This window comes from Vidua macroura, chromosome 2 (genome assembly GCF_024509145.1).
Source record: "Vidua macroura isolate BioBank_ID:100142 chromosome 2, ASM2450914v1, whole genome shotgun sequence".
Taxonomy (NCBI): Eukaryota; Metazoa; Chordata; class Aves; order Passeriformes; family Viduidae; genus Vidua; species Vidua macroura.
In genome coordinates, this window is record NC_071572.1 from 71,968,412 (window position 1) to 71,992,667 (window position 24,256).

The 24,256-nt window shown below is 45.8% G+C and overlaps 2 protein-coding genes across 5 annotated transcripts; one reads left to right on the forward strand and one right to left on the reverse strand.

Annotated features, from left to right (window-relative positions):
* Positions 1 to 15,523, forward strand: CTC1 (CST telomere replication complex component 1). Of its 2 annotated transcripts, XM_053970152.1 has the most exons (24): positions 1 to 34; positions 115 to 254; positions 1,688 to 1,937; positions 2,822 to 3,018; positions 4,666 to 4,810; positions 5,184 to 5,486; positions 5,635 to 5,763; positions 6,091 to 6,317; positions 7,806 to 7,977; positions 8,063 to 8,263; positions 8,497 to 8,623; positions 8,824 to 8,938; positions 9,273 to 9,738; positions 10,082 to 10,171; positions 10,469 to 10,612; positions 10,897 to 10,967; positions 11,783 to 11,883; positions 12,216 to 12,381; positions 12,607 to 12,693; positions 12,778 to 12,937; positions 13,389 to 13,453; positions 13,693 to 13,855; positions 13,996 to 14,122; positions 15,057 to 15,523. In XM_053970152.1, exons 1-24 carry the CDS (start codon positions 14 to 16, stop codon positions 15,215 to 15,217), a joined length of 3,828 nt encoding a protein of 1,275 aa, XP_053826127.1. In that variant the 5' UTR covers positions 1 to 13; the 3' UTR covers positions 15,218 to 15,523. The 2 variants fall into 2 exon arrangements, with proteins under 2 accessions (XP_053826127.1, XP_053826128.1); XM_053970153.1 differs by lacking the exons at positions 1 to 34; positions 115 to 254 and adding an exon at positions 283 to 460.
* Positions 15,524 to 15,844: 321 nt separating this feature from the next.
* Positions 15,845 to 21,945, reverse strand: VTCN1 (V-set domain containing T cell activation inhibitor 1). 3 transcript variants are annotated; one of them, XM_053970163.1, is made up of 5 exons: positions 21,822 to 21,945; positions 20,538 to 20,885; positions 18,676 to 18,954; positions 17,831 to 17,992; positions 15,845 to 15,918 (listed from the first exon to the last, which is right to left on the reverse strand). In XM_053970163.1, exons 1-4 carry the CDS (start codon positions 21,943 to 21,945, stop codon positions 17,871 to 17,873), a joined length of 873 nt encoding a protein of 290 aa, XP_053826138.1. In that variant the 3' UTR covers positions 15,845 to 15,918; positions 17,831 to 17,870. The 3 variants fall into 3 exon arrangements, with proteins under 3 accessions (XP_053826138.1, XP_053826140.1, XP_053826137.1); XM_053970165.1 differs by lacking the exon at positions 15,845 to 15,918 and adding an exon at positions 16,436 to 16,953; XM_053970162.1 differs by lacking the exon at positions 15,845 to 15,918 and having other exon boundaries at positions 16,436 to 17,992.
* Positions 21,946 to 24,256: the final 2,311 nt, after the last annotated feature.

A 24,256-nucleotide genomic window follows, 5' to 3' on the forward strand; every position in this document is an offset into this window, starting at 1 on the left:
CGCGCGGGCTGTCATGGCGGCGCCCGGCGCAGCGGTGAGTGAGGAACCCGGGCGGCTCCGCGCTCTCCCCGCCGCCCAGCGCTGAGACCCCGCTTCCCTCCTTTTCCCCCGCAGGAGCAGCGATGGCTACAGGCGGCTCGGGACTTCGTTCGCCGGGCGCTCCCGGGGCCGGACGGGCAGGAGCCAGCAGCGCTGGAGGCGGTGCTGCGGTGCCTGCGGAGCGCGGGCGGCGGGACGCTGCCGCTCGGCTACAGGTGACAGCGGGGCGGGGGGGGGCTCCGGTGCCCACGCGCGCCCCTCCCGGGAGCTCGGCACGGCTCGTTCCTGCGCGATGCCCGCCCCGGATGCCGGCTGTGGGAGGGATGCTGTCGGACGGGCGTAACCGCGCGCGTTTCTTTGGCCTTGGCGCGGCCCCGGCCGCCCTTGCCGTGTGATTAAGCACCGTCTCCGCCTGTCTGCGGTAGGTGGAACGTATAACCAAAGCGGGGCATCTCGCCGAGGCGGGCTGCCGCACCGAACAGCGTTTGCACGGCAGCTCCCCGGTTGGATCCTGCGGGCCCGCACGGGAAGATGTTCCTGGTCTCCGAACCTCTTTGCCAGCTGAGCTCAGTGTTCGAGTGTGCGCTCTTAAAAATGGGGAATCTAGGATAACATGGTCCATATTTTAGTTGATAAAAGGCTTTTGGGTGCTCATCATCATGAAAAACAGCTCGTTGAGAGATATCTATACTGGAAAGTTTGGCTTGCCTGGATCTGTTTCTTGTTCCAACTTGTGGAAGAATTTAAAATCTCTGGTACAACCAGTTTTGGGAGGAAAAGTCAACTGGAATTGATTAGGGATTTGTGACCTTTAACTAATAGTTAATAAATGTAGGTGGTTGATCTTTCACACCAGCTAAACTTAGCTCATTTAAGCCATATTTTTTCCTGTATATTTATGACATTTAAACCAGACTTTGGTTCATATTCAGGAGAATCTTTGGCTCAAAGAAGAGTTGAAGGTACTTATCTTCTGTGAGGCCAGTGGTCTGTTTGTGTGCAGTGTGCTACATCCACAGTTAACCACCAAGCTCTAGAGCATGAGGAGGGAGTCTGCTTCTGTATGTGATCACCATGAGCCAGTGTCCTGCTGTAGTTCTGATTTCTCCCAAAAAGCACTCAGCACATTTGACAAAAACATGAGCAGCACTGTGCTTTTGTGGATCATAGGTACCAGTATTACTCCTGGTGGTGCTCTGTCTCTGAAGATGGAGCAGTTTCAGCTAATGGAATTTTCAACTAATCCCCTGTTCATTTTCCTGCAAAATTCACAGCATAAGTACCTGTGTAAATTTATGTCTTCTGATTAATTTTTCTATCTCTAATTACTATTCATTGCTGATTGAGACCCATCACTCATCTGGACTAGTTTCTTGCTTTGAACTTTTGATCCCTGACTGAAACTCTTCAAATTCACACCCGTTGATTTTGATTATGTCCTTCTACTGAGCAAGTGGGTGTTGTGAATAGAGCTCCAGTTTCACAACCTAAAATTGTCAGTGAAGCTCACTGGAAACCAGTACCAAAATCACAGGCTGGAGAACAGTTTGTGTTGGCTCTTTCAGTGTGGATATTAGGGTACTTTGCAAACTGAGTTCTTCGTACATCCTGCTATATTCTTGCTTCTTTCTTTCTTTCTTTTTTCCAGTTTCATCTCCATCTCTGACCTGCAGCATCAGCAGCACATACCGTGCTGCAGCCACCTGAGCTGGAGCACTAATGAATTTAAGGAATGGTCTCATCAAGGACGACAAGGTTCTTTACCCATGCAGCGCACTTTGCCAAGGACTTACCTGATCCTGGTTGGCTACTTAGCAGATGGAAGGCAAGAAAACAAAGAAGAGGTGGTAGATGGTTGCCTATATGTGAAGGACAATACTGGGATAATTCCATGTGAGGTATGTCCTCGGTCATACTGAGGGGTTCTGTGTTTATTCCCACTGCTGGGGCAGTGTCACAAACCACTAGGGGCTTCAGCTGTTCTGCCAGAGTCTAGTGCAGGAAATAACACATCTCTGTAACAGGCAGGAAAATAGCAAGCTCACATCCTGGGCAGAGGATAGAACATGTGAAATGTGCCTTTGCTAGGAGAAGAAATGCTGAATGTACTGGCATGGAAAAAAGAGACAACCAGTACAGTTCTGTTCTGTTCACCGCAGTACAAGGTGGCCTGGGAGACCTTTGCTGAATTCCAATTAGTGGAGCAGAAATAACTTTCTGGAGAGTTGTACTTCAGTGATGCATTGGTGACATGCTTTCAGGAGATAATAGCTTGCATGAGAGTTGACTTAAAAGCCTCCTGAAGGTAATTGCAAGTGGAGTCAAGATAACAAATAACCCCTAGAGTGGTGATGACAGAGCACTGAAGTTATGCTTTCCAATGAGATGAAGTCTAGGAAAAAGTTGTATTGGTAAGAGCTTCTAACTGAAAACACAGGGGAAAAAGAAAGCAGGCAAAAATTTTAGGAAAATAGTCTGAAAATAACTAAGCCTTGCAGTGGATTAATTATCACCTTTCTGTGAGATTGTGACTGTAAACAGGAAGTTCTAGCCGTAGAGTTCATCAAGTCTGTGGCAGATTTGCATCTGGAAGGACAGAAGTTCTCCATGCAAGGTAAGAGAGTGGGCAGTAAACACTGCTCTCATTTAGTGATGAAGACTGGCTAGGAGAAGAGTTTATGATGCACATGCAAGGGTGTATTAGTAATGAACACTGTAAGTAGTGCTGAGAAAACAAACTGAAACTCATCTCAAGCTTCAATCTCATTATATTTTGATTTAGCTCTTGCACTTTGAACTGGAGTGGCTGGAGTCACTGTTTGTCTTCCCAAGCTGGTCATATATACCACAGACAGACCAGAGTGCAGCAGGGTACTTGGAAATCCTGGTGGATCCAGTGCCAGTAAATGCCCCCAAGGAAGTACTTCACAGCATTCCAGTCACCTCCCCAGTGTCAGCTGAGCCACTGCTTACCTCCAGGTAAACACCTACCATGCCAAACTTCTCAGAGCAGTGTTGCTCTGGCTTGGCAGGTAACAAGAAGAGCACTTGGCTTAGAAAGAGACAAATTCTATTTCTGCCACATGTGGAAGCCTAGCAGTGAGTGATGGAATTAAAAGTTGTACAACAAAACCACTTTTCTTTAATCATCTGTTTCCCAGGAGTTTATTAAGTTTTTATTCTGTAATTTGAAAAATTTGGATGAATTTTAAGTATTTCTAGATGTAACTTCAAATTATAGAAAGAATATTAAAACAGTGTTGATTCAACTGCCTTTGAGGCTAAAATTAATCCTTTTGATTAGCACAACTTTTTTTGTTGTTTGGTTGGTTTGGGGTTTTTTGGGGGTTTGTTTGTTTGTTTGTTTTTGGTTTTGTTTTTGATCCTCCAGTGCCAAAAGTATACTTGAAAGTAATCCTGTAATCCTACAATGTTAATATGTGCCACTAGTCAAATTCTTATCTGATTACTGAGATAAAAGTGCTAGTGAAATGTCAACTGATAGAAGTACCTGTCCTTTAGTTTACAGAATGTGAAAATGAGCCAATGGAATTGCAAATCTTACTAAGTTGATAATTTCAACTTAGTTGATAAGATCATGTTTTATCTTCTTGAGTAGAGAATTCTTGGTGTAATTTAATTACAATAATATGTCACTAATCGTGCTGCTTTCATTTCTTTTTAGTTATCTTTTGGTTTTATTGGGTTTATCTGCTTCTAAGAAAGTAATTTTAAGCTTAAGTGTTTGATTTAGCTCAAGGGACCTTTCTAAACAAGAAAACTATTTCCATATTTCAGTATATGTTCTCAGGCTTTTAACATAAAGCTCCTTTGTTATTGACTGATATGTGACCAATTTTCCATGTTACAGTTAAAATGTTACAGTGAGATGCTGGTACTACTGTATGTCTACTACTGGTTGAGGTTTTTTTAAAGTCATAAAGTTAGATAATTGTTTAGATGTTTTGGAATGAAGACTGGTTTTGTTCAGAGTAAGTGGGATGGTTATATTCAGGTCCAGTTGGAGTTGAAATGAAAATTTCAAGCATAACTTTTTTGAAATTACTTTTTTTTAATCTTTTGAAACATCGGTTTGAAACAGCAAACAGAATTGATTCAAGACATATAATCTCTCTTGCCTCTCATCTGCTTTCAGTTTTCCTTTTCTTTCACTCTGTGTCAAGTTTGTTAGAAAGAGTCCATTGTTGCTTTCAGGCTCTTGTTTATAGGCTTACAGCTTCCACAGTGTCATGTTCCATAGACATACAAATCCGAGTTCTGTTTTCTGCAGAAGAATTACTTGTGACTTTTTTCTTCTCCTTTAGACCAACAATTAGTTTCTTGTTTGTGGTAAAACCTTTTATAACCTGGCTGTTGTCATGGAGTGTGTGAATTTGTTCTTCTGTTCCTTCTGTCTTCAAGTAGTAAAATGTCAAAAGGATTTAGTATAGAAAAGTTAAAGTACAAATTTTGTAACCAAATATTGTTTTGAAAACCTTCTGAGAGATTGACCATATTGCTTTGTTGGATCTGTTATTCCCAGAAAGTACATGGTGCATATGTGTTTATTTTGCTTTTGGGATACTTTTGAGCTTTCTTTCATCTCTGATTTCAATTGCCCTCTAGGATTCCATATAAGAAAAGATCAAAGCTTACTGTAGCAGGGGAATTGACCAGACTCGGGCCTCTCCTTTGTATTCACCACAAGACATTCTTCTTTCTGTTTCTGAAGTGCTTTGCCTCTGCTGTTTGTGTCCCTGTGCTGGTGCAAGTAAGTCCTTGGAATTTTGCTCACAAATTCAGTCTGGATCTGTGTATGTGCTAGCTGATTAATTCTTTGAAGCTTGCCATTGATTTCCCAGTTTGATTTATTCTTCCTTTTACTAGTGATATCTTTTTAATTGCATCCAATGTACAATAGTCTTGGTATGTAAGAAGTCTAGTTCTGTGCCCTGCAGAAATACAGTCCTTCTCCCTCATAGAGTTGCAGTGTCCCTGAATGTCTTACAGAGACAGTCCTTTTGCTAAGAGTGTGAGGCAATCCTCTGGGAGGAAAAGGGTTTTTTGGGTGGGATTATTTAGGTCGGGAAGAATTTTTTTCACTGGAGTTGATGCTGATGTTGCTTTTTGTTTCTCTGCTCTAGAAACCCAGCCAGCTGCTGTGGCGTCGTGTCTTCCAGCTGGGTCAGAGGTACACAATCACTGGCCTGAGTATGTCCAGCCTGAAGAAATCTGGACAAAAAATGTTTGTCACTAGTGTTTCTTCCTGCCTTCTGCCCTGCTGTGCAGAGCAGGTGAGGGAGCAGCCACTGAACAGTGCTTCACAAGGAGAATCCACTCAGTATTCTTTCCTTGAGACTGCTGAGCAGCTCAGTTGCTCCTTGCAGCTGGGGGCTGAAGAGGAGAGGCCAAGACCAACCAAAGAGTCCAAGATCATCTCCTATGTGGTAAGGATTCATAGGCTTAGCCTTCACCCACTCATGCAAGGACTATTGTTTTCATCATGAGTTTATTTTCTTATTGCTCAGGCCTGTGAGTCTCTTACATTTTGTGACTCTCTACAGTCCTCTTACTTTCTGTTTGCTTTCTATTTAGGGATTTGTCACCAAAATACTCAATGTCCAAGCTGGTCTCTTTTTACTGGATAACCAAGTCTGCTTGTGCCTTGCTTACCAGCCACTGCTGAACTCTGCACGGGGACTCCGACCAGGAGCCTGTGTGGAGGTAAGTTAAGATTTGCAAGGTCATGAAGTATTCAGTGGAAAAGACTGAGGCCCTGGGGATGGCTTGTGAGTGTGTGGGTCAACAGAAGGCTGCGGGAACATGGGAATTCTTCAGCAAGTATCTGGAACAAAACTGGAGATCTTACTGCCTAGACTCAGTCATGAGAGTTGATATGATTATTATCTGATTCCTCCCTAAACTGTGTTCAGTGCCTCAGGCCTGATTATAGGCAATCCAGTAGAATGAGAAAGGATTTAAGGTGAAGTAACAGTTTTGGGAAGTGGTGGCAGACTGGCTGTGTCTTCTCTTACACTCTGTGTATCCCAGCTCATCGACGTCCACCTCCTGCAGAAGCCTCTGGTGTCTTTCCCTTTCACTGTACTCAGTGCTTGCCTGCACAGCATGGTTGTGCTGAAGAGTTTCTCAAGGCTCAGCACCCCCTACCAGCCCCTGGCCTCTTCAGGAAATCTCTGCTTACAGCTGCTCTTCCGCTTCAATCTGGGAATGCCACTGTACCTCTGGCTGGTGAGCCTCCTGGAGACGTTTGAGGAGAGGTGAGGACAATTCTTCTGAAGTCAGAATGTGCATTGTAGGTTACCTGGGAGTCTTCTAGACCAAAGGCTCACAAAATTACTGTGCTTGGATACTACAAGCAGCAATTGCTTCTGGTTTATTGGCCTAAGTAAGCCATTTATCCAGACTTCACATCGTGTCCAGTTGCTTGTTACCTTGCAGTTGCTCTTACGAGAAAAGCCAGTGCATTTTTCAAGCGCAGGTTAGGTAAAGCTCTTGGGAAGCTGCAGTGCTTTGGAGCATTGCACTCACATAATCCTGCCTGGAATGCTTTGTCCCAAAATACAGAAGCACCATCGGGGTGTCTACTTGCCAGTGTGGTTTGTTTGGCAGATCAAGGTGGGCACTGAGGCTGAAGCTGGAAACTGGTGCTACAACTAGATCATAACTGATATATCAGTGCACTGATATTCTGTGCACTGACTGTGCACAGAAGAAGCAGCAGCTGCTCAGCATATCACTTTGAGATATTCTAAGTGTTGCCAGGAGTGTGATAATTTGTTTTAGAGTCTCTGTCTTGGCAGATTTTCCCACCCATGCTTATCTCCAAGTCTTCCAGATGGCTTTCTGCTCTCCCTGATGCTGCACTCTCTTTGCAGGACAGCTGTGGGCCAGTTTCTGGGTTTACTTCCGGCTTCTGTTAGTGAAAATATTTGTGTTTGTTCTGAAGCAGTTTTGGTTGATCACTGTGACTGCTGCCTTGCACTTTAAAGCATATACATTTTACTCTCAGTCAAGTAGCAGTTTATAGAATGCTCAATGTTCCTGTGCTTTACTGACACTGTGGAATTTTGACATGCTACCAATAAAACAGCTTCAGTTTTGCCTTGGGAATTATGCTGCCTATAAGTTTCAGGTTTTATTATCTTTTCCACTTTTTTTAAATGTGATTGCTCAGTCCTGGTACAGCTTAAAAATTGTTCCAGTGAGTGCTGTTTCTTTTCATTTGAGTTCATTTTCTGTCATATTTTGGTTGGCAGTGTGATCACTTCCAGCCACTCAAAAGCAGTAAGCTAAATTTATGAACTTAATTGTACATGAGGGAAATATTGGAATAAGAATAATCTGTGGTTGTTTCTGTCTTGTGTTTTTCTGCATTCTGTGAAAGAAATCCAAGTGTACCCAACATGAGTAATCGTATCATGCCCAGCCAAAAGGCATGAAGATCCATTTGTGTGGCTTAGAGGGAGATTATCTTTATGTGATTTGTTTCTCTGGCCGTTGGAGTTTTGAGATTTTGCCAGTCTGTCCATTTCTGTATATTTTCCTATTCCTTGTTTGCCCAACATAATTTGCATTGGCCTTAAATGCTCTATTTTTAATAATTTAATGGGTTTTGTGATCTCTTTAGATCTTGTCCTATAAAACATATTCACTCAAAACAAGCAGAAGGAGTACCTGACTTGGATGCAAGACTCAATAAAATGCAAGGACTGCTTGTGCTCTTAATGGTCATAACTTTTTTTCAGATTTTCTTGTTTCTTTGGGCGCCGTCGACTGCTTAGCTCTACGCACCAAAACCCTGGAGCTGCTGAAAAGTTCCTTGTCCCCCTTCTGCAAGCTATGGTGCCAGACAGAGAAGAAGCAAGAGATATTTATAATGAAATTCTATCAAAAAAACACCAGTGTCCCCTGCAGAAAGTGAGTAAATGTTCTTTGAGCTGTTTCCTGTTTGTCTGATGGGAAGAAACTCAGCTGATTCATTCTTTCTCTCATTTTTTCACAGTATTTGACTCTGAACCCTCCATGCCAGGCCCCATCTCTGTCTGCAGTTTGCCGTGTGGCAGAACAGAAGAGCTGGGAAGGCTTCAGTCCATCACAGTTGCTTTCCCCCTTGGAGGCACAGCATATGGGCACCCAGGAGCTGAATCGCAGACTGGCCTGGTCCTACTGCACACTCTCAGCAGAAACTTTCCAGCCCCAACTGGTATGTGCCTCCTTCTCTTTCATGTCTGTGCCTTTAGAGCTCCTGCTTCTCACCATGCCTTCCAGCACCTTGTCCAGTGCACACCTCTTCCTCCTGTTAGGAATGACACTGCTTTTCTCACTGTGGCATGTTGAAAACAGACTGAATTTGAGCTGCTGCTACACACACTTTGATTTATGACTTTCAAGGATAGGAATTGTTTGATGCTCTTTGCAGCTTCCTTTCTGTTGTAGATACTCCTGGGTGTGCTGAGGGTCTCCTCCAGGAGCAGTTCCCTCCAGCTGCAGGACAAGAGCAGCGCACTTCGCTGTGTGATCTCCCATAAGGATGGTAGCCCCTTTGCCCAGACTGCTCTCATAGGTATGTCCCACTAAACTGTATTTGAGTGCTGACCTTTTGCTCTTCTGCCTTCCACCTCCAAAACAAGGAAGAAGAGACTTTGTGTGGAGATGCTGAACTGTCACTGCCTGACCTCGTGACTTTAAAATGAGGATATTAACCTCACTGATTTTATGTTCTCTTTTTATTTAGCTCAGCTTTTTCCTCTGATGTGTTTTCAGGATCACTCTTGCAGGTGGAAAACTACCAGCTCGTAGTGGAAAGATTCCTTAAGACTGATTTTCCCTCCTGGGAACACCTGGAAAATCTGGAGCATGTGAGAGAGAAAAAAACTAGGTGAGTCCCTTTATTCAGTGTGCAGGTAAAATCATCACTTTCCAGTTCCATGAGTATTTTGGACTATGGTAAGCCTTCTTACCAACACAGCATTTCAGTGCCAAAGGACTTGTTCTTTGCTATTTGCATAAAATGAGCTCTTTCTCAGCAACAAAGCCACCATCTCCCTTTTGCTCAGACTTGCAGCCTGGGAGCAGCCCTCCACTTCACTCTTTCCCCCTGCTCCTGCTGAGTACCTGTGGGGCACTCACTAGGTGTGTTTTTCCCAGATAAGTGTTTAGGACAGCCATGAGTCAGAAATAGGGAGTTTCACTGTTACCATTTGTCATTTCAGTGTCTATGTGCAGTTCTACTTGGAGGATGTTCAGGTTCTCCATGCTGCTGAAGGACAAATCCAGAAATACCTTAGGAGTGGAAGCAGCTCCTCTTTGAGGAATAAGAAAGATGGCAGCACAACATCTGAGCTGGAAACCCCAGAGGCAAAAATGCTGAAATTGGAGGATCCGAAGGCAGATGCTGGCAGAGATGAGAACTGTCAGGGGGGCCAGAGCAGGGGGACCAGAACAACGAGCTGTGTATCTCACCTGTTTTTGGTTACCCAGAAAGAGGGTCTCATGTCACGCAATTACCAACTGCCTGCAGAAGAACATAAAGAAGAACATGAGCTGCAGTGCAGTTTCCAAGCCACAGTGCTGTGGCTGGGCAGACCACAGCTCTGGAGCCACCACAGAGAAATCGGGAATCTATCGGAGCTGGAAGAGACTGGCTGTGATGGAAAAGAGGGTGTGATGCAGCAAGAAGTGAGGCAGCTTTGGGGTGTGGTTTGTTAAGTCTGGGAGCTGGCTCCTCTCAAGTGAGCCTGTGTGGTAATTTAGTGTCAATGGGAAAGTGATTTTTCTGTTGGGTACCTTTGTGTGTTTGTGCCAGCAAATTCCTTCTTGCACTCCAAGCAAGTTCCATCTCCTCTCTGTCACCTTCCTGTAAATGCATCTGCCTTCTCTTATTCTTGGTGGTGCTAACCTTACTTCTCAGTCAAGACATCCTCTGGGCTGGGCTTGCTCTCTTTTTACTGTATTTTTCATTCCATACCTAACAGTTCTCATCACCTTCTCTTTCTCTCTCTCTCGTCTCTTCCCCCACCAGGCACTACTGCTCTTTATGGGGAAGTCTCTGCGATGGTTTCCATTCCTGCACGTGGATGGGCTGTATCGCATCACTGTGCCCTGCTGCTCGGTAAGAGAGAAGTTGTCATGCTGTTCTCTCTTGGAGACTTTTGCTGAACTGCATGTGGGAGTCGAGGAGTCAGAGCTAAGTCAGAGTTAAGCTGTTTTCAAGGTTTGGAATTTCCTTCTGTCTTTCCAAGAAAAGGAAGCATGCTTTCATTCTGTATCTGATTAAAATTCTCAGAGCTCTGAGTTCAGTGGATTTTTATTTTCTTCTGTAAACCATTGTTCTTCACTTTTCCCCTATTGAACTTTAATCTCCTTCCTTCTAATAGTCTTCTGTCTTGCCTTATTACTCTTACCTCAGGACTTGGAAGTGTTCTACAAGCTCTGTTCTCCACATGTGCCAGCAACACTCCTGAGCAGGCCATCCTGCCCCCTGTGCCTGCTTGTCCAAGATGGCTGGCACTTAGAGCATGAGACCTGGATCTCCTGTCTGCCTGAGCACCAGGTATGCAGTGCCATATTGCACAGGGCTTTCACAGCCTACTTGTAGGTCTCTCCAGAACTAGCTAGAAATTATCAATACAGAGTGTCTTCTGGTGAGACTGTTCTGCTCTAAATTCCATCAGAGGCTGCTGCTGGGCTTCACATTTTCCTGCTTCAGAATTCATCTGGAGAGGAAGCATGAATTGCTTGACCTAGCTCTGAGCACACAGAGCTTGTCTTTTCTGCTCTGGCTGTGGATGCCTGTAAACTGCAACTTATCTGAGGCTGTGTCTCCTTCACTTCTAGCTGACAGCCCTGTCAGTGCTGACAGGCATGGACCAGAGAATTGCCTCCATTCCAGAAGTGCTTAGCAGCAGGTATGTCGGTCTGACCCATATAAGCGATTGTGTCTTAGGGAATGGCTCTGTGGCAATTTTTATTGGGAAGTGATATATTAAACTGCAATGAAATATCCACCCTAGGAATATGGTTTGGGAAACCTGTGTTCAAGTAATCCAGACTTTTCCCATCCTGGTTATTGAAGCTGAAGGGATTGTAGGTGACAAAACTGCAAAATGGTGTCTAGAAAATGGTTCGGCTACTGCTGGTGTGGACTAAGTCCCAAAAGTGTCTGCCAAATTCCTGTCAGAAGTGGAAACAAGCACAGCAGGGAAAATCAGACTGAATGTATATTTTTGGGTTTTTTTTGTTTAGATTTTTTTAGCATACCTTGCTCAAATAAATATTAAGTAATATAAGGTTAGAAAGGTTAGAAGGTTAAACAGTTAGAAGCTTTTCTGTTCAAAGCATGCTTAATCTGGGGTGATATGCATGTACACTTGAGTTTTCACCAGTGCTTTATGAAAAACTGTGTTTTCTTTGCTTGGCTTCTTCCTCTAATTCAGAAAAACAATTAGGAGTTTAGTAGATAGGAAGGCTGTAATGCCTTACCCTTCATCTTCACTGCTGAGCCTGAAGCAGCAGAAAGCAAAGTAAAGGGACCTCTTGTCCCTGGGAAGGGGAGGGTAGGCTGCAGCAAGCTGCCCTGAATCCAGTAGCTCAGGGGCTCAAGGGCAGGTTCTCCAGAAACTGGGCTTAACCAACAGTGCTCCACTTTGTGGCAATCTTGAAGTCAGGCCTTCTTCCACTCCCTTTGTCTTCAGGCAGGACAAAAATTCTGGTCTGCTCTCAGTTTCACAGGTTCTCTTGTTTCTTTCTGTGGTGAGATTGTGGAGAGGACCTTGTGTGCCTCTCCCAAGAATGAGAAGCCACCTGGCCATCCAAAGCAGATAGGTAAGATTGTGGCAGCCTGTTGAGAAGCAACACATTGGTTCTTCTTTCTGTTTCAGAGAGCCAGTATACTTGGCTAAGTGTGCTGCTGTGTCTGGGAATAGTGGAAGTATGCCAGGATGTTGCATCCTGTTGCATGTCGAAGGGCTTGGAAACTGCACACTGTGTATGTGGAGATGGGAATGGGAATGTAGTATCCAGTAAGCCTGAGAGGTGGAACAGTGACAGTCTCATCGTGACGGGAGGAAGAGCCCCTCTAGCAGGCCCAGCTCAGTGACAGGCCATGCTGCCTGTGTCAGTGAGCTCATGGTCTGTGTGGTTCTGTGCCTCCTCAGGGACTCTGCTGTCCACGGATCACAGTGTAAAGCTCAGCGTCTCTGCTGCTCCAGACTCCCCTGTTGTGATGGACATTTACATTACTGCCACCTACCTGCAGCATCTCAGGGGTTTGCTACCTGGAGCCAAGATCCTCTTCCAGAACTTGGAACGCAAGATCTCAAGGTCTTTAGAGCCCTGACCTCTCTTACTGTCTTCGAAATCATCTCTTAATCTGACCTCCCATGTGGACTTTCCTCATCCCTTGTTCAAACCTTCATGTCTCCCAATCCCTTACCATAAATTATTTTCCTACCATGTTACAAAGGAAGATCAGCCCAGCCATCCCAAGAAAACTTGAGTGTTTGGTTTCTGTGAGCCCTTTCTGACATCTGCTCTTTCATATTGCAGATTCCATAATGTTTATTGCACATACATTGCCTCCAGCTCTATGAGCATCGTATCTCTGCCAGTTTCTCACCTACCTTTTTCTTCTAGGTAAGTGTTGGGTCTGTTCTCATGTTACAGTGTCCAAAGAAAGGCTTCTATGTTCCAAGCTTCTCAAATTCCTATTTCTTCTAGTCCCGCAGGAGAAGCCTCATCCCCCTCACTAGTGTTTCTATCCAGCTTGAGACCTCAGCTGCAAAATCTGGCCCAGGCCCGGATTTTATGCCACTTGTCCTGTGTACTGACTGTGTGCCTGCAATGGATTTGCTCACTTTGCAGCTGCATCTTCAAAGAGGTATTCAAGCTTCCACAAACATAATTTGTGAAAGGTCTTGCAGATTTTTTACTTTCATACATCCTTTGCTACCATGTATAAGAAATGAGGGTTCCTATCTCAATTGCAAGCCCTCTTCCAGTGCCTGAGAAGGACTTGCATATTAGAAAGGTACCTAAGTGATGAGAAGTATGTATTTGATGCCAGGCAGGCTGGCAGCTAGGACTGGGGGTGAAGTGAGGACACTGAAGAGGATAATCCTACTCTGTTAATGCTCTGTTCTTCCCACGTTCACTGCTATTGGGGATCAGCACCTTGCAGCAAAGTGATTTTTCTCCCAGGGCACTCATTGGAAATGCAGTGAAATTCTTTACACTTTTGCATACTTAATTAGAGAAGGATTAAAATAAGTAGTGACCCTTCCCCTTCTCACTTATACCCATACATAGCTATAGCTTTGTTCTTCCTTCAGGGGAGGTGCACCCGACATAATCCTCCATGTCCATCACAAACAGGAGTGAGGCAAGCCAGTGCACGGTAAGAGCTGTAGGGATTGGGTGTGAGAAGAGGGGGGAGGAGGAACAAATTACACCACAACAGGAGGGGGAAAATAATATCAAGGATGGGATGTGGACAGAACAGCAAAGATGGAGTTATCACATCTTCTGGGATGTGCATAAACTCTTTACTGAGATCTGTTGTCTGGGGTGTGACCCTTGTGAGGGAGCAGGTATTGTCCTGCCCTCCTGATCCCAGCCTGCCTGCTCTCTGCACAGGGTGGTGGTGGAGGATGGAACAGGTGAAGCTGTGGTGCTGTGCAGGAATGAACATGTGGCAGCAGTGCTGGGCCTGAGCCTTCTCGAGTGGGAAGCAGTGCAGAACTGTGTGCAGAGCAGGGGCAGTGTGTTCATTCAGCACGGGGAAGCTCCTGGAACAGGGGTGAGTGTGTTATTCCAGCAGCAATTGCAGCCTGCTGGGCTCAAGTCTTGGCTGGACAGGATTTCCCTTTGCTCTGGGTGTTCAGAGCCTCCCTGCCTCCCACTGAATACTCCCTGGCAACACACTCTTTCCTTCCTCAGTGTCTAGAGGAACCTGAGGATCTTGTTGCTTGTTACCTAAGGAGTCTGTGCAAAAGTCCTCTCATATGTCGCCCTATCCTGTTGGATTTCAGCATAGACAGGAAGCCCTCCAAGATCCTGCAGCCTGGTAAGCAAATACTGCTGGCTTTTCTAATACTTAGTGTGGGAAGGAAGGGAGGAGGGCATCTCACCAGGCTGGGGAAGGAGAGATGCCTTCACTGTCCATCAAAGCAAGATCTTTGAAGGATTTTCCTGGAATTTTGTATTCTGTAGTGTAGAACTAAGCTGTGTCTTAGTAGATCCATAGCTATAAAAGTGGAGAAATAATATTATGGAAATTCCTAAAACAGCATAGGATAAATTTTTCTACTTCACACAGAAACATAAAACTGTTTTTGAGAAAGATTCCCAGTCTTTGTCTGGGACAGGAATTTGATCAGCCGGAGTTACTGTGCAGACCTCTCAAATCAAGTGGGTTTTGACATTAGATAGGACAGCATGTACGGTCAATAGCATGTCTGGAAATCCTCACCTGGAAATCAGCACTGAAGTGTTTTGAATTCATGAGTGCTGAGGTCTGAGCTCATGCTGCTACAACTGTGCAGTTGCTGTATTAAGGGGACATTCTTGACACCAGTTCTTCACACTGCACACATACCTATAGCTTAAGTTTGAGTGCAGATGCTGCAGGGGTTGATTTGCTAAGCTCACCAGAGGATGCTCTGCAGTGGAGACTTTCTGGCTGTCATGTACACTGTCTGTAAAGGCAGGTTGCTGATACTGATAGAGGATACAAAGCTCAGTGCATCAGCTCTGTAAGCACATAGTTCACAGCATTTCACAGTATAGAATGTCTGTTTCTTACAGGTTGGAGGGATGCTGGCAAAATGCATTCCTCTGCCTACATCCTGGAGTCATTCATCATGCTGTCCTTTGAGATTTAGCAGATGCCAAGCAGCTGCTGCAAGGCCTTCCCTCCCCCAGCAGCTTGTGCAGCTGTGGGCTAGAGCAGAGCAAGAGCCCTGTACTGAGTTGTTGCCCCTTGTATCCTTCCCCTGCAGCTCCCCTGCAGCTGCGGAATTTTCGCTGTGGTGAAGTGGAGTTCGTGTCACGAGTGGGGCCTCGTCTGAGCCTGCTGTGCCTGAAGGTGGAGGAAGTGGGACAAGATGCCTTATGCTACCTGAACAGCCAGAGGATGAGCAGGACATCCAGTTCCTGCTGAGTGGGAGCCACTGCTTAATACCTCTCCCAGTGGGAAAGGAATTATGGAAATACCTACTGCAATCAGGAGCTTTTTTAATCTCCTTTCAGTGGGAGCACAAGCCTGTGAGCACAGGGTGAAGTGTGCAGTCAAGCAGCTGCTGTGACTGTGGAATTCCTGGGCCATTGTCAACCAGTGGCACTGGGCTACATTTTGGAAGAGAGATGTTTAGTGCTTCCTATGTGACAGCTCTTGCCTTGGGCCTAGAACACACAGTGTGTGCGTTTTCTGTGGTAGTATCTACTAAATAAAGCTATGAAAATATTACTTAAAGAACACTGAATCTGTTTTAGTATCTATTTTAGTATTCAGGTTTACTTGCTATATGGTGACTATTATCAAAATTATACAGTTCCCACAGGGTATAGTCTTCTTAACCTAATTGAAATTATTAAAATTACACCTTCAAAGCATTTCCTTCAAGAAAAGAAGGGAAGTGAGTAAGCTGCTGTTTGGAGACTAAATCACGGTGCTAAATGACAAGATTATTAGGGCATTGTTCTACAATTTATCAGCAGCAGCCTGAACATTAGGTGGGGCTGTTAAGAAGAGGCAGGCACTGAGCTGTGATACAGGCAGTGGGTTTATTGAGCATGAGTAAAGTATCTTCCCTCTCAAGGGCTCCTGTCCACTTCTGAGACCAAAGTGTGAGTGCACAAGACCTGAAAGATGTCACCATTCAATAATGTTGTGAGACTCTATCCTAAAAGGTTGCCAAAATAGCTTAAAGCAGAAGTCTTTGCAAATATTGCTGGGATAGCCTTACTTTCTGTGGGTGCTTTCTGCAGAACAGAAAAGATTTTACTAAAGCTTCTCTCCACCCTCCAGAAACAAAACAAAACAAAACAAAAAACCCAAAACAAACAAACAAACAAAACAAAAAAACAAACAAACAAAAACAAAAACAAAAAAAACAACAACAAAAAAAAAAAACAAAAAAAAAAAAAAAAAAACAACAACAAAAAAAAACAACACCAAAACAAACTATCTCAGCCTGAGGAAAATGGGAAAATGTTGACCGTAAGTGATAAGACAAAGATAAAATCTGGTTAAAAAGTGCAACTGAAAGTAGTCCTGTAATATGAATAACACAGTAGCAGACAGAAATAGATAGGAAGTACCTGATAACACTTATTTAAAAAAACAAAAAAGGAAACTTCAGCTCTATTGTTATATCTGGGTTTAATAACTTTGCTTCTGAATTTGAAGCTTCCAGTAGTATCTTACTACTCTCCTTTTCCTCCTCATGCTGTATGTTAGTTTTCTGTCTGCTGTCTGCTTATCTGTTCCTCTCTTATTTTGCATTACAACTGCAATCATCACTCCTCATACAGGACTTTAGATGTGGTTTGTCTTTGCCAGGATATTCCAAGCCTGCTGGCAGTTTTCCAACCTATTGCTGTTCTGCCACTCACATCTTTTTCAGCAGGTGAGTTTCATTTTAGCATTCTAACAAGATGAAGGAGATTAACTGCCTCTCTTATTTACAGTTTTATTAGTACAGTCAGAGAATCACAAGACGAGATGGGTGAAACAAATCTGTTTGGGAGGAGTTAAGATTTGCTTGCTTTTAGTACTCTGAAGGAGCTCTTCTCAGCTGTATTGCGGGAAACCCTTTTCCTGTTTGTGTCTGAACTCCTGCCCATGATCAGAGTTCTGGTCACTGTGTTAGCTCAGACAAGGGAACATATCTTGTCCTACAATCAGAACTTTTCCTTTATGCAATTCTCCTTATCACATTCCTTGTTCTCTTTGTGAAGCTAAACAAAGTATCCTGTTGTTAGTGTGGGTAAGAAATAATAACACAGGAAAAATCAGCTAATTTCATGTTTGTACTACAGGGTACTCTGGAACCAGCAGGAACTCCTAAAGCCCTCAGCCCCATAGGGAGGAAAGCCTGAAGTGAGTCCTGCCATCGATGTAGCTGTAATACCTGTTCTGTGTGGGAAGACAGACATGTTCCTTTTAGTTGATATACTTTAGCTCGCCCTTTCACCAGTTCACCTCCAGGTCCTACCACCCAAAGCCAAAACCAACAAATACTAAAGGCAGCTGTCCTGTGCTTTGGCTGTGTAAGCCCTCCTTATTCCAGGTCTGCAGGGAATTGGTCAGGCTGGCAGCTCCCTCTAGCCATATTCAAAGTGTCTACAGTATTTACTGGAGACACCACACTGTACTGTGGAGTTGTGAGTAAAGTGGGAGTAAGCAAGGCTTGTACTGTAACAGGTCTTGTGAGCAGGGAGGGAGAAGAAAAAGCCTGTGCTGCCTTGCAGCCATGAACTGCAGCCCAGGTCCAGAGGGTGCACAGGAAAGAAGATGAGGGGACAACTAAGAGCTGACAGTTGATGGTGCAAGAGAAGGATGCCTGTGGTTGCAGAAAGTGATGGGAGAAGCCTGTGAGAGGAACAAGCCACGTGTCCCACCTAAAGGAGGGGATGGGGAAAGAATGAGAAGAAGGGAAAGACACACACACACCCATTTTGGCAGGCTTGAGATAGGTCTGCTGCTGTAGCCAAACTCCCTAAGAGGACCTCCATATATTGTATGTATATGAGTTTCTCTTTCCAAGCTTACCTGCAGGTCCAGCAGAGTTTCCAAATGCTTTATAGAGGCTTTATATTGACAGCAGGTACAAGGGAAGCAGAAGCATCCAGTGACAGGCTGGAAAGGAGGATGACACTGACTCTGCATTCACGTTCACCAGCTGCAAGTTGGTCACCTTTGTAGTGCTGAAATCTGTAGCAGAAGAATTGTGAGAGGCTACCAGAACAGGAACACTGCAGGGAAGGCAATAAAAATGTGTATTTATTCCTTCCCATTTTTCTGAATATGGATGAAGATAGACCATGCCTCTTGTACTGGAGACCAATTGCAATGAAGTCCTGGCTGTAGAAGCATTATGGACCTTCTCATGTAGAACAGGAGAAGATATTCAGAACCTTTGTAAAGCTTGATTTTCTGTGAGTAAAATGGCCTTTTAAATAAAAGGATTGGGCTGGAGTCAGAAGTATTGTCATCAATAACTGCTAAAGAGGCCTATTGGTTTGGTACACGAATGGGATCTAAGATGAACTGGCTAAAGAAGGTGTCAAAAGATGTGGGGCTTGGTTGGTTGGTCTGGTTTTTTTAACATTCCAAGCAATACACTCCTTTGAAGTGTGTCCTCTCTTTCTGGTCCACTGGCAGCTCTGTCCCCAAGCCAAGGTGACAATCAATACCATGAGACGTACATGAGATAGCAGGAGCAAACACAGACCCTTTCATTCATCCCAGGGACAGAGAAGTGGTTGGATTAGCCATGCTTTCAGTCCCTTACTTGCCTGACACAGCTGCTGCAGGAACCACCTGGTGCACCAGGAACACTGCTGAAACTCTCCTCTCCCCCATGCCTGTGGTCTTGGGGTGCTGCTGAACCCTACCTGTCACTTTGATGTTGACCATAGCCTTGGCAATACTGTTTTCAATCACGCAGGCGTAGGTGGCATTGGCAGTGATGTTGTGCAGGAGGGAAACCACCTTCACAGTGATGTTTTCGGGGTTCAGCTTGTAGCTGGTGTTGGCAGTGTGGGGCAGGTGCTCCCCAGTGTCACTGTAGGCCGTCCAGTGCATGGCAGGGCGAGGGAACCAGCGTGGGGCTTCACACTGCAGCATGTCCCCATGGCTGCTGTTCTCCACCTGTACCACGGGGATGCTGAAGGCTTTGGGAGGGAAAACAGGGAGAAAGTCAAAACAAGGCAAGTGATAGGAACTGGACATGAAATACCCAACTGTATCTACCAATCCCAGGTACTTCTAGGCTGCTTGCTGCTTAGCAGCACAGCACTGCCTGGAGCCAAGCCAAAACCAGGCTCAGACAGAGCTCTGTACAGATTGGACCATGGGAGGATGACTACAAAGGATCTAAGGACTCCTAGGACATGGCAGTCTAGCTTGACAAGATCTGCTGAGGTTGTGACACAGATTTAGTGTCTTTTAGCTATTCTTAATAATGGGGGGAAGATGATTCACCCTCTCCACTCACTGAGAAGGAGGCCTGACCAACACCTACAGCTTCACGGAGTTGCAGAATAATTAAGGTTGGAAGAGACCTCTAAGATCAAGTCCAACTGTTAACCTAGCATTAAGTCCACCACTACACCATAACCATAAATGCAAGTATTTTAAATCTCTAGGGATAGTAGGTGACTCCATTACTTCCCTGGGCAGCCTGTTCCAGGGCTTGATAACCCTTTCCATGAGCAAATTTTTCTTAATATTAAATCTAAACTTCCCCTAGCGCAACTTGAGGCCATTTTCTCTCCTGAGCAATCTCCTGCAGACCTGGAATAAGGAGGGCTTGCACAGCCAAAGCACAGGACAGCTACTTTTAGTATTCATCAGCTTTGGCTTTGGTTGGTAGGACCTAGCAGCGAACTGATGCAAGGATGAGTTAAAGTATATCAGCTAAAAGGAATATGTCCGTCTTTCCACACAGAACAGGTATTACATCTGTGCTGGAAATAAAACACATTACAGCATTTCACATGGTCTTTCTAATGCCTTCTCTGTGTGGATTACTCTAAACATCCGATCAAGCAACACAAAAGTAGGCAGAGCCACAAGGTTTCAAGGAGGGATAGGGGACAAAGTCCCTGTGGAACATTTGCAACCCTCAGGCTTGAACCAAAACCCTCTTTCACTTGGAGAGGTCTGAGGGCTTTTCCTCACCCAATTTGACCTGTAGGGCAGCAATTCTGGCCACAGAGATGAGAGGGAGGGTGCAAAGACTGCAATCTGGAGGAGACCCTCAAGGGGTTCATCCATCAGTCTCAACATGAGGTAACCGCTTGGGAGGAGACTTGTTATTAAAGCTAAATTCATCTCACTGGAAGAGGCTGAAGACCTGGTGGTTTCCAGATCTCTCCTGGAGGACCAACTCTTGTAAATATGTAATGTTTCAGGTAACTATGATATCAGAGGTTTGTTGCTTTGGTAGTAATTTTAAAAAACCGAATACTTCAGAAAAACTGCGAAAAATATATTAAATACACAACCATTTTTATTATGCAGCACTTCTGGCTGGAGATATATCCTAATTCTAGAGAGAAAAAGCTACCATGTTATCAAGATTATAACCTTTTCTGGAAGGATATCAAAAGAGGGGTTAAGGCCATAAATATCCCTGTAAAAGCCAGAAATACACCCTACTCAGGGGTGTAGCAGCATCATAAGCACAGGTAGGTTCAACCAAGCCACACTAGCATGTGTTTTGCAGCAGGATTTTGCTCCTTGTAGCCCTCACCTCCTGTCCTGTACTGCAGCACTGCTGCTCCACTTCCTCTGGCTGTGGTGACAGAGCACTGGTAGGTGCCAGCATCAGAGAGCTGCACATCCCTCAGCTCCAGGGAAGCATTCCCGCCAATCACTTGGTCCGCAAACACGGCCGTGCGGCCCTGAAATGATGGATCTTGCTCTTGCAGGTGGTCCTTCCCACCCTTAAACTCGTGAACCAGCCCAGCTACCCCCTTCTTGGCCCACTGGATTGCTATGCTGTCCATCTGGATGTCGGGCTCGAAAGAGCAGCCCAGGACACTGCGCTGGCCAATGTTCCCTGGAGACGTCAGCGCCGTCACACTGATGGAGTGCTTTCCTGCAAGGAGAGAGCAAGGAGGCTGGAGAAAGGTGAGGCAGCAAGCCTGGAGAAAGGCCAGACTGCCCTATGGTTGTCATGGACCAAGCCTGAGGCTGAACAGTCACTGGTACATAGCAAAGCCTCCAGTGGCAGCTAGCAGTGCTGCTAGTAGAGGTCAGCTCCAGTGGATTGTATGCCATGATACAGCACAGGACTATTTCTGTAGCAAAAGAGTGCTTCAAAAAGTAGCTCTTCTTACTTGTTTGAGAAGAGTTCACATGGTATTTTCTTGCTTACTTATATGCATCAGGGATTTTTCTCTTTGCAGCTGCCAGAAAAGCATGATTTTTATGTCTTTTCTTAGTCAGGACCTCCCTTTATGCAAGATAAATGTAATTGGAAGGCATAATGCTGGAAGAGAAATAGCAGCTCTTTCCCCCTTACTGAAATCCAAATAGTTTTATTTCATTTAAGAAAAGTGAGCATCTGAAATCCTAAGCTGCAAGCCTGAGAATTCCCAGAGCCAGGCCCTCTTCCCCATGCAGCCCTTCCCTACCCGTCCTCACTCAGCACATTTCAAGGAAGCTGCATGTTGGCCAACACCAAAGCAACACATTTTTGTTTTCTCTGAGGCACCTGGGAAGGGTGCCCCATCCTGGCAGATGCTCTCTAATTTCACAATAAACACCATCCTATCATCTTGTCTTATCCAGAAGAAGGAGCAGAGTATGTGCAAGACTTTATGTGTAGGTTTGGGGCTCCAAGCCCAAGGAAATTTCACTTCCAGCAGCACAGGCTGCACTACACCTACCTAGCCTTTGTTAAAGGGTGGTGGGTGGCACTTCCACACATGATCACACTCAGCCTGTGCACAGGATGGATACACAGAGGTAGAGGTAGGGCAGAAGTTCATCATCCCACCAGTAACTGCAAGAAATCTGAGCAGCCACATACCTGAGACACCAAAACCAATGATCAGGGCAATCACTGCAGCCAGGATGACAATGACTGTAGTCATGCTATTGGGGAAAAAGGAAAGGACAGCATTAGTGCAGAGCCCACCTCCTTCACAGCCCATGCCTGTACCCTCCATCTGCAGAGCTGTCTGCAGGAAGGAGGTGGAAGCAGGTGAGCCACAGACCCAGAATGAGGCATGGATGAAGCACATGACCCCAGCATGATGAACATTCAGGTGAGCAGCCCTTGTCATCAACAGTGGGGGACCATGTGGCAGGAGACCCAGGCTTTGCTTTTGAGAGCAGGCAGCTGGGCCCAGTACAGGATGCTTCTCTCTGCATTCCTTGGTGCATGTCAGGTAGTCCCTGCTGGTGCTTGTAAGTGACCAAGGAGTGAGCAAAGCCCCTGAGCCCAGGAGACGCCAGGTACAAGGCAGGGAATGTGCAGGAGGGGTCTGGAAACAGGGCCATTTTTTTGAGCTGGTTGGATTTGGGATGCTCCATGTGGGGATGGGTAATGAGCTGTTGAATGAGAGACTGAAGAGGAGAGGACCACTTGCCAAGCCACACAGGTGAAGCAGTCGTGCCAGAGGGGAAGAAAGGCAGCATGTCATGGATCAGCACAGCTCCAGCCTTGCCAAGCCCAACCTCTCCGGCACAGGCCAGCTTGGACAGACCCAGAAGCACGGCTGGCGATGGGCTCCCAGCACAGCAAGTGGAGCTGTCATGTGGTCACAGGCACATATTCCTGTGGACTCAGGGGTTGTGGCAGCAAACTCAGCTCCCAGCCAGAGCAAGCCCTGAAGCAGCTCCCCACAAAACCCACAGGTACATCCCGGGGCTCGTGCCCAGCAGTCTTACAGAGACTCCTCACAGAGGAGAAGCCCAGAGAGCTGCAGGCTGTGAGAGGTCATGGCCCTTCTGCCCACAAAAATCAGCTGCTCTGCTTCAGCAGCATTTGCTGGTTTGCAGCACACTTTGCCAACACAAAGTTGATGGGCAGTCTCCTGCAGGACAGTCCATCAGTGTCCCTACAACCATGGACTCCTCCCACCACTGATGTGTGCCCGCATCTTTGACCTGCTCAATTTCCACAGATGCCAGGATCACATGGCTGATACGGAACTCCAGAGAATCGTACCATGTGAACAAGCCTCTCCCACAAGGAACAGCAGGGAAGAGAGAAAGGGAAGGTGGGCTGAAAGAGAGAATAGCGAAAAAGGGAGATATTGCAGACTTGTTGGACCTCCCACTGTCTCCCTTGCATCCTCATCTTTAAAGCCAGTGGAAAGTTGTCTGAGGAAGCCCTGTTTGCACATGCTCAGAAGGGATCAGAACTCTATTTCACCAAAATATGTCGTGCCCTCAGATATGGGTCCACATAAATCCATTCACACATTCACATCCATACCAAGCTCTGCCTAGATGCCCTCAGAGCTGGGAGATGTCACATTTGGCTTCTTCCCTGTTGTCACCAGCTTTCAGTCATGGCTGGGATGAACAGTTCCCCACCTAATCCCTCATGGTGGATTCACAGCTGACCCTACCGGGAGAAAAGCCATGGATATCATCCAGCCATAGGCACCAGGCAGCTGGGGACCCAGGCACTGCCTCTCCCGGGGCCTGCGGGATGGGGACTTTGATGGCTTCTGCGGATCCTGCATCATGACAGCTTTCAGCAAAGCCTTGCCATGTCCCACAGGGCTCAATCCTGAGTCACTCAAGGTCCCAGCCAGGCTCACTGTGGGACAGCCTGTGCTTTCCTGTTCTGGGGATGATGCCAAGTCTTTCATGTACAGTAAATAACATCCATCCTCTTGAGGAGCTCTACCAATTTCCACTCTGGGAGTTGATCCCAGAGAGAGATAGCTGCTATAAACTCAGCCAAGGTTGTTATGACAAGCCTCAGCTCTCACACCTGGGAAGCACAAAGCAAGCAGCAGCCACACTGTGCTGAGACATAACAGTTGTGACTCATCTTTATCCCCATATCTTACAATCCCTCTTCCCAAGGACAGGCAGGGAAGAAATTGCTGAGAGTCAAGGGATGCTGACAGAGAGTTACAGTAAATGCTAGGAGGTATGGCAGTGGGACAAGCAGCCAGGATGTCCTCCTGTGCAGTCCCTGAATGTTTCAAGTGCCACCACATTTGCCTCTGGTCCTTGAAAGGACCCTCTGGCCTGAACACCACCTCTGCCCTCACACTTGTCTGTCCAAAACCATCCTCAGCTTACTCACAGACAAACACAAATAAGCACAAACAGGCCACACCAATGCTTTTGTTCTGTGCAGGTACCACCTGCCCCCATGGCTGCAAAGCATTGCTGGCTTTGCACCTGGACAGCAGCTACCCACACTGCTCCAGAGCACCAGCAGGGCTGATTGAAAAAACTGCTCATCTGTCACAGGGGGAAAGGCAATTTTGTTTATAC

Bases quoted from the DNA above. Each gene is read 5' to 3' on its own strand.
- CTC1 (XM_053970152.1), top strand. From the start codon at position 14: ATGGCGGCGCCCGGCGCAGCG. The intron at 6,318-7,805 runs GTGAGGACAATT...ACTTTTTTTCAG, and splicing joins CTGGAGACGTTTGAGGAGAG to ATTTTCTTGTTTCTTTGGGC. The intron at 14,123-15,056 runs GTAAGCAAATAC...CTTCCCCTGCAG, and splicing joins CTCCAAGATCCTGCAGCCTG to CTCCCCTGCAGCTGCGGAAT.
- VTCN1 (XM_053970163.1), bottom strand. From the start codon at position 21,945: ATGGGCTGTGAAGGAGGTGGGCTCTGCACTAATGCTGTCCTTTCCTTT. The intron at 20,886-21,821 runs GTATGTGGCTGC...CTCTCCTTGCAG, and splicing joins CATTGGTTTTGGTGTCTCAG to GAAAGCACTCCATCAGTGTG. The intron at 17,993-18,675 runs GTAGGGTTCAGC...CTTCTGCTACAG, and splicing joins GGTCAACATCAAAGTGACAG to ATTTCAGCACTACAAAGGTG.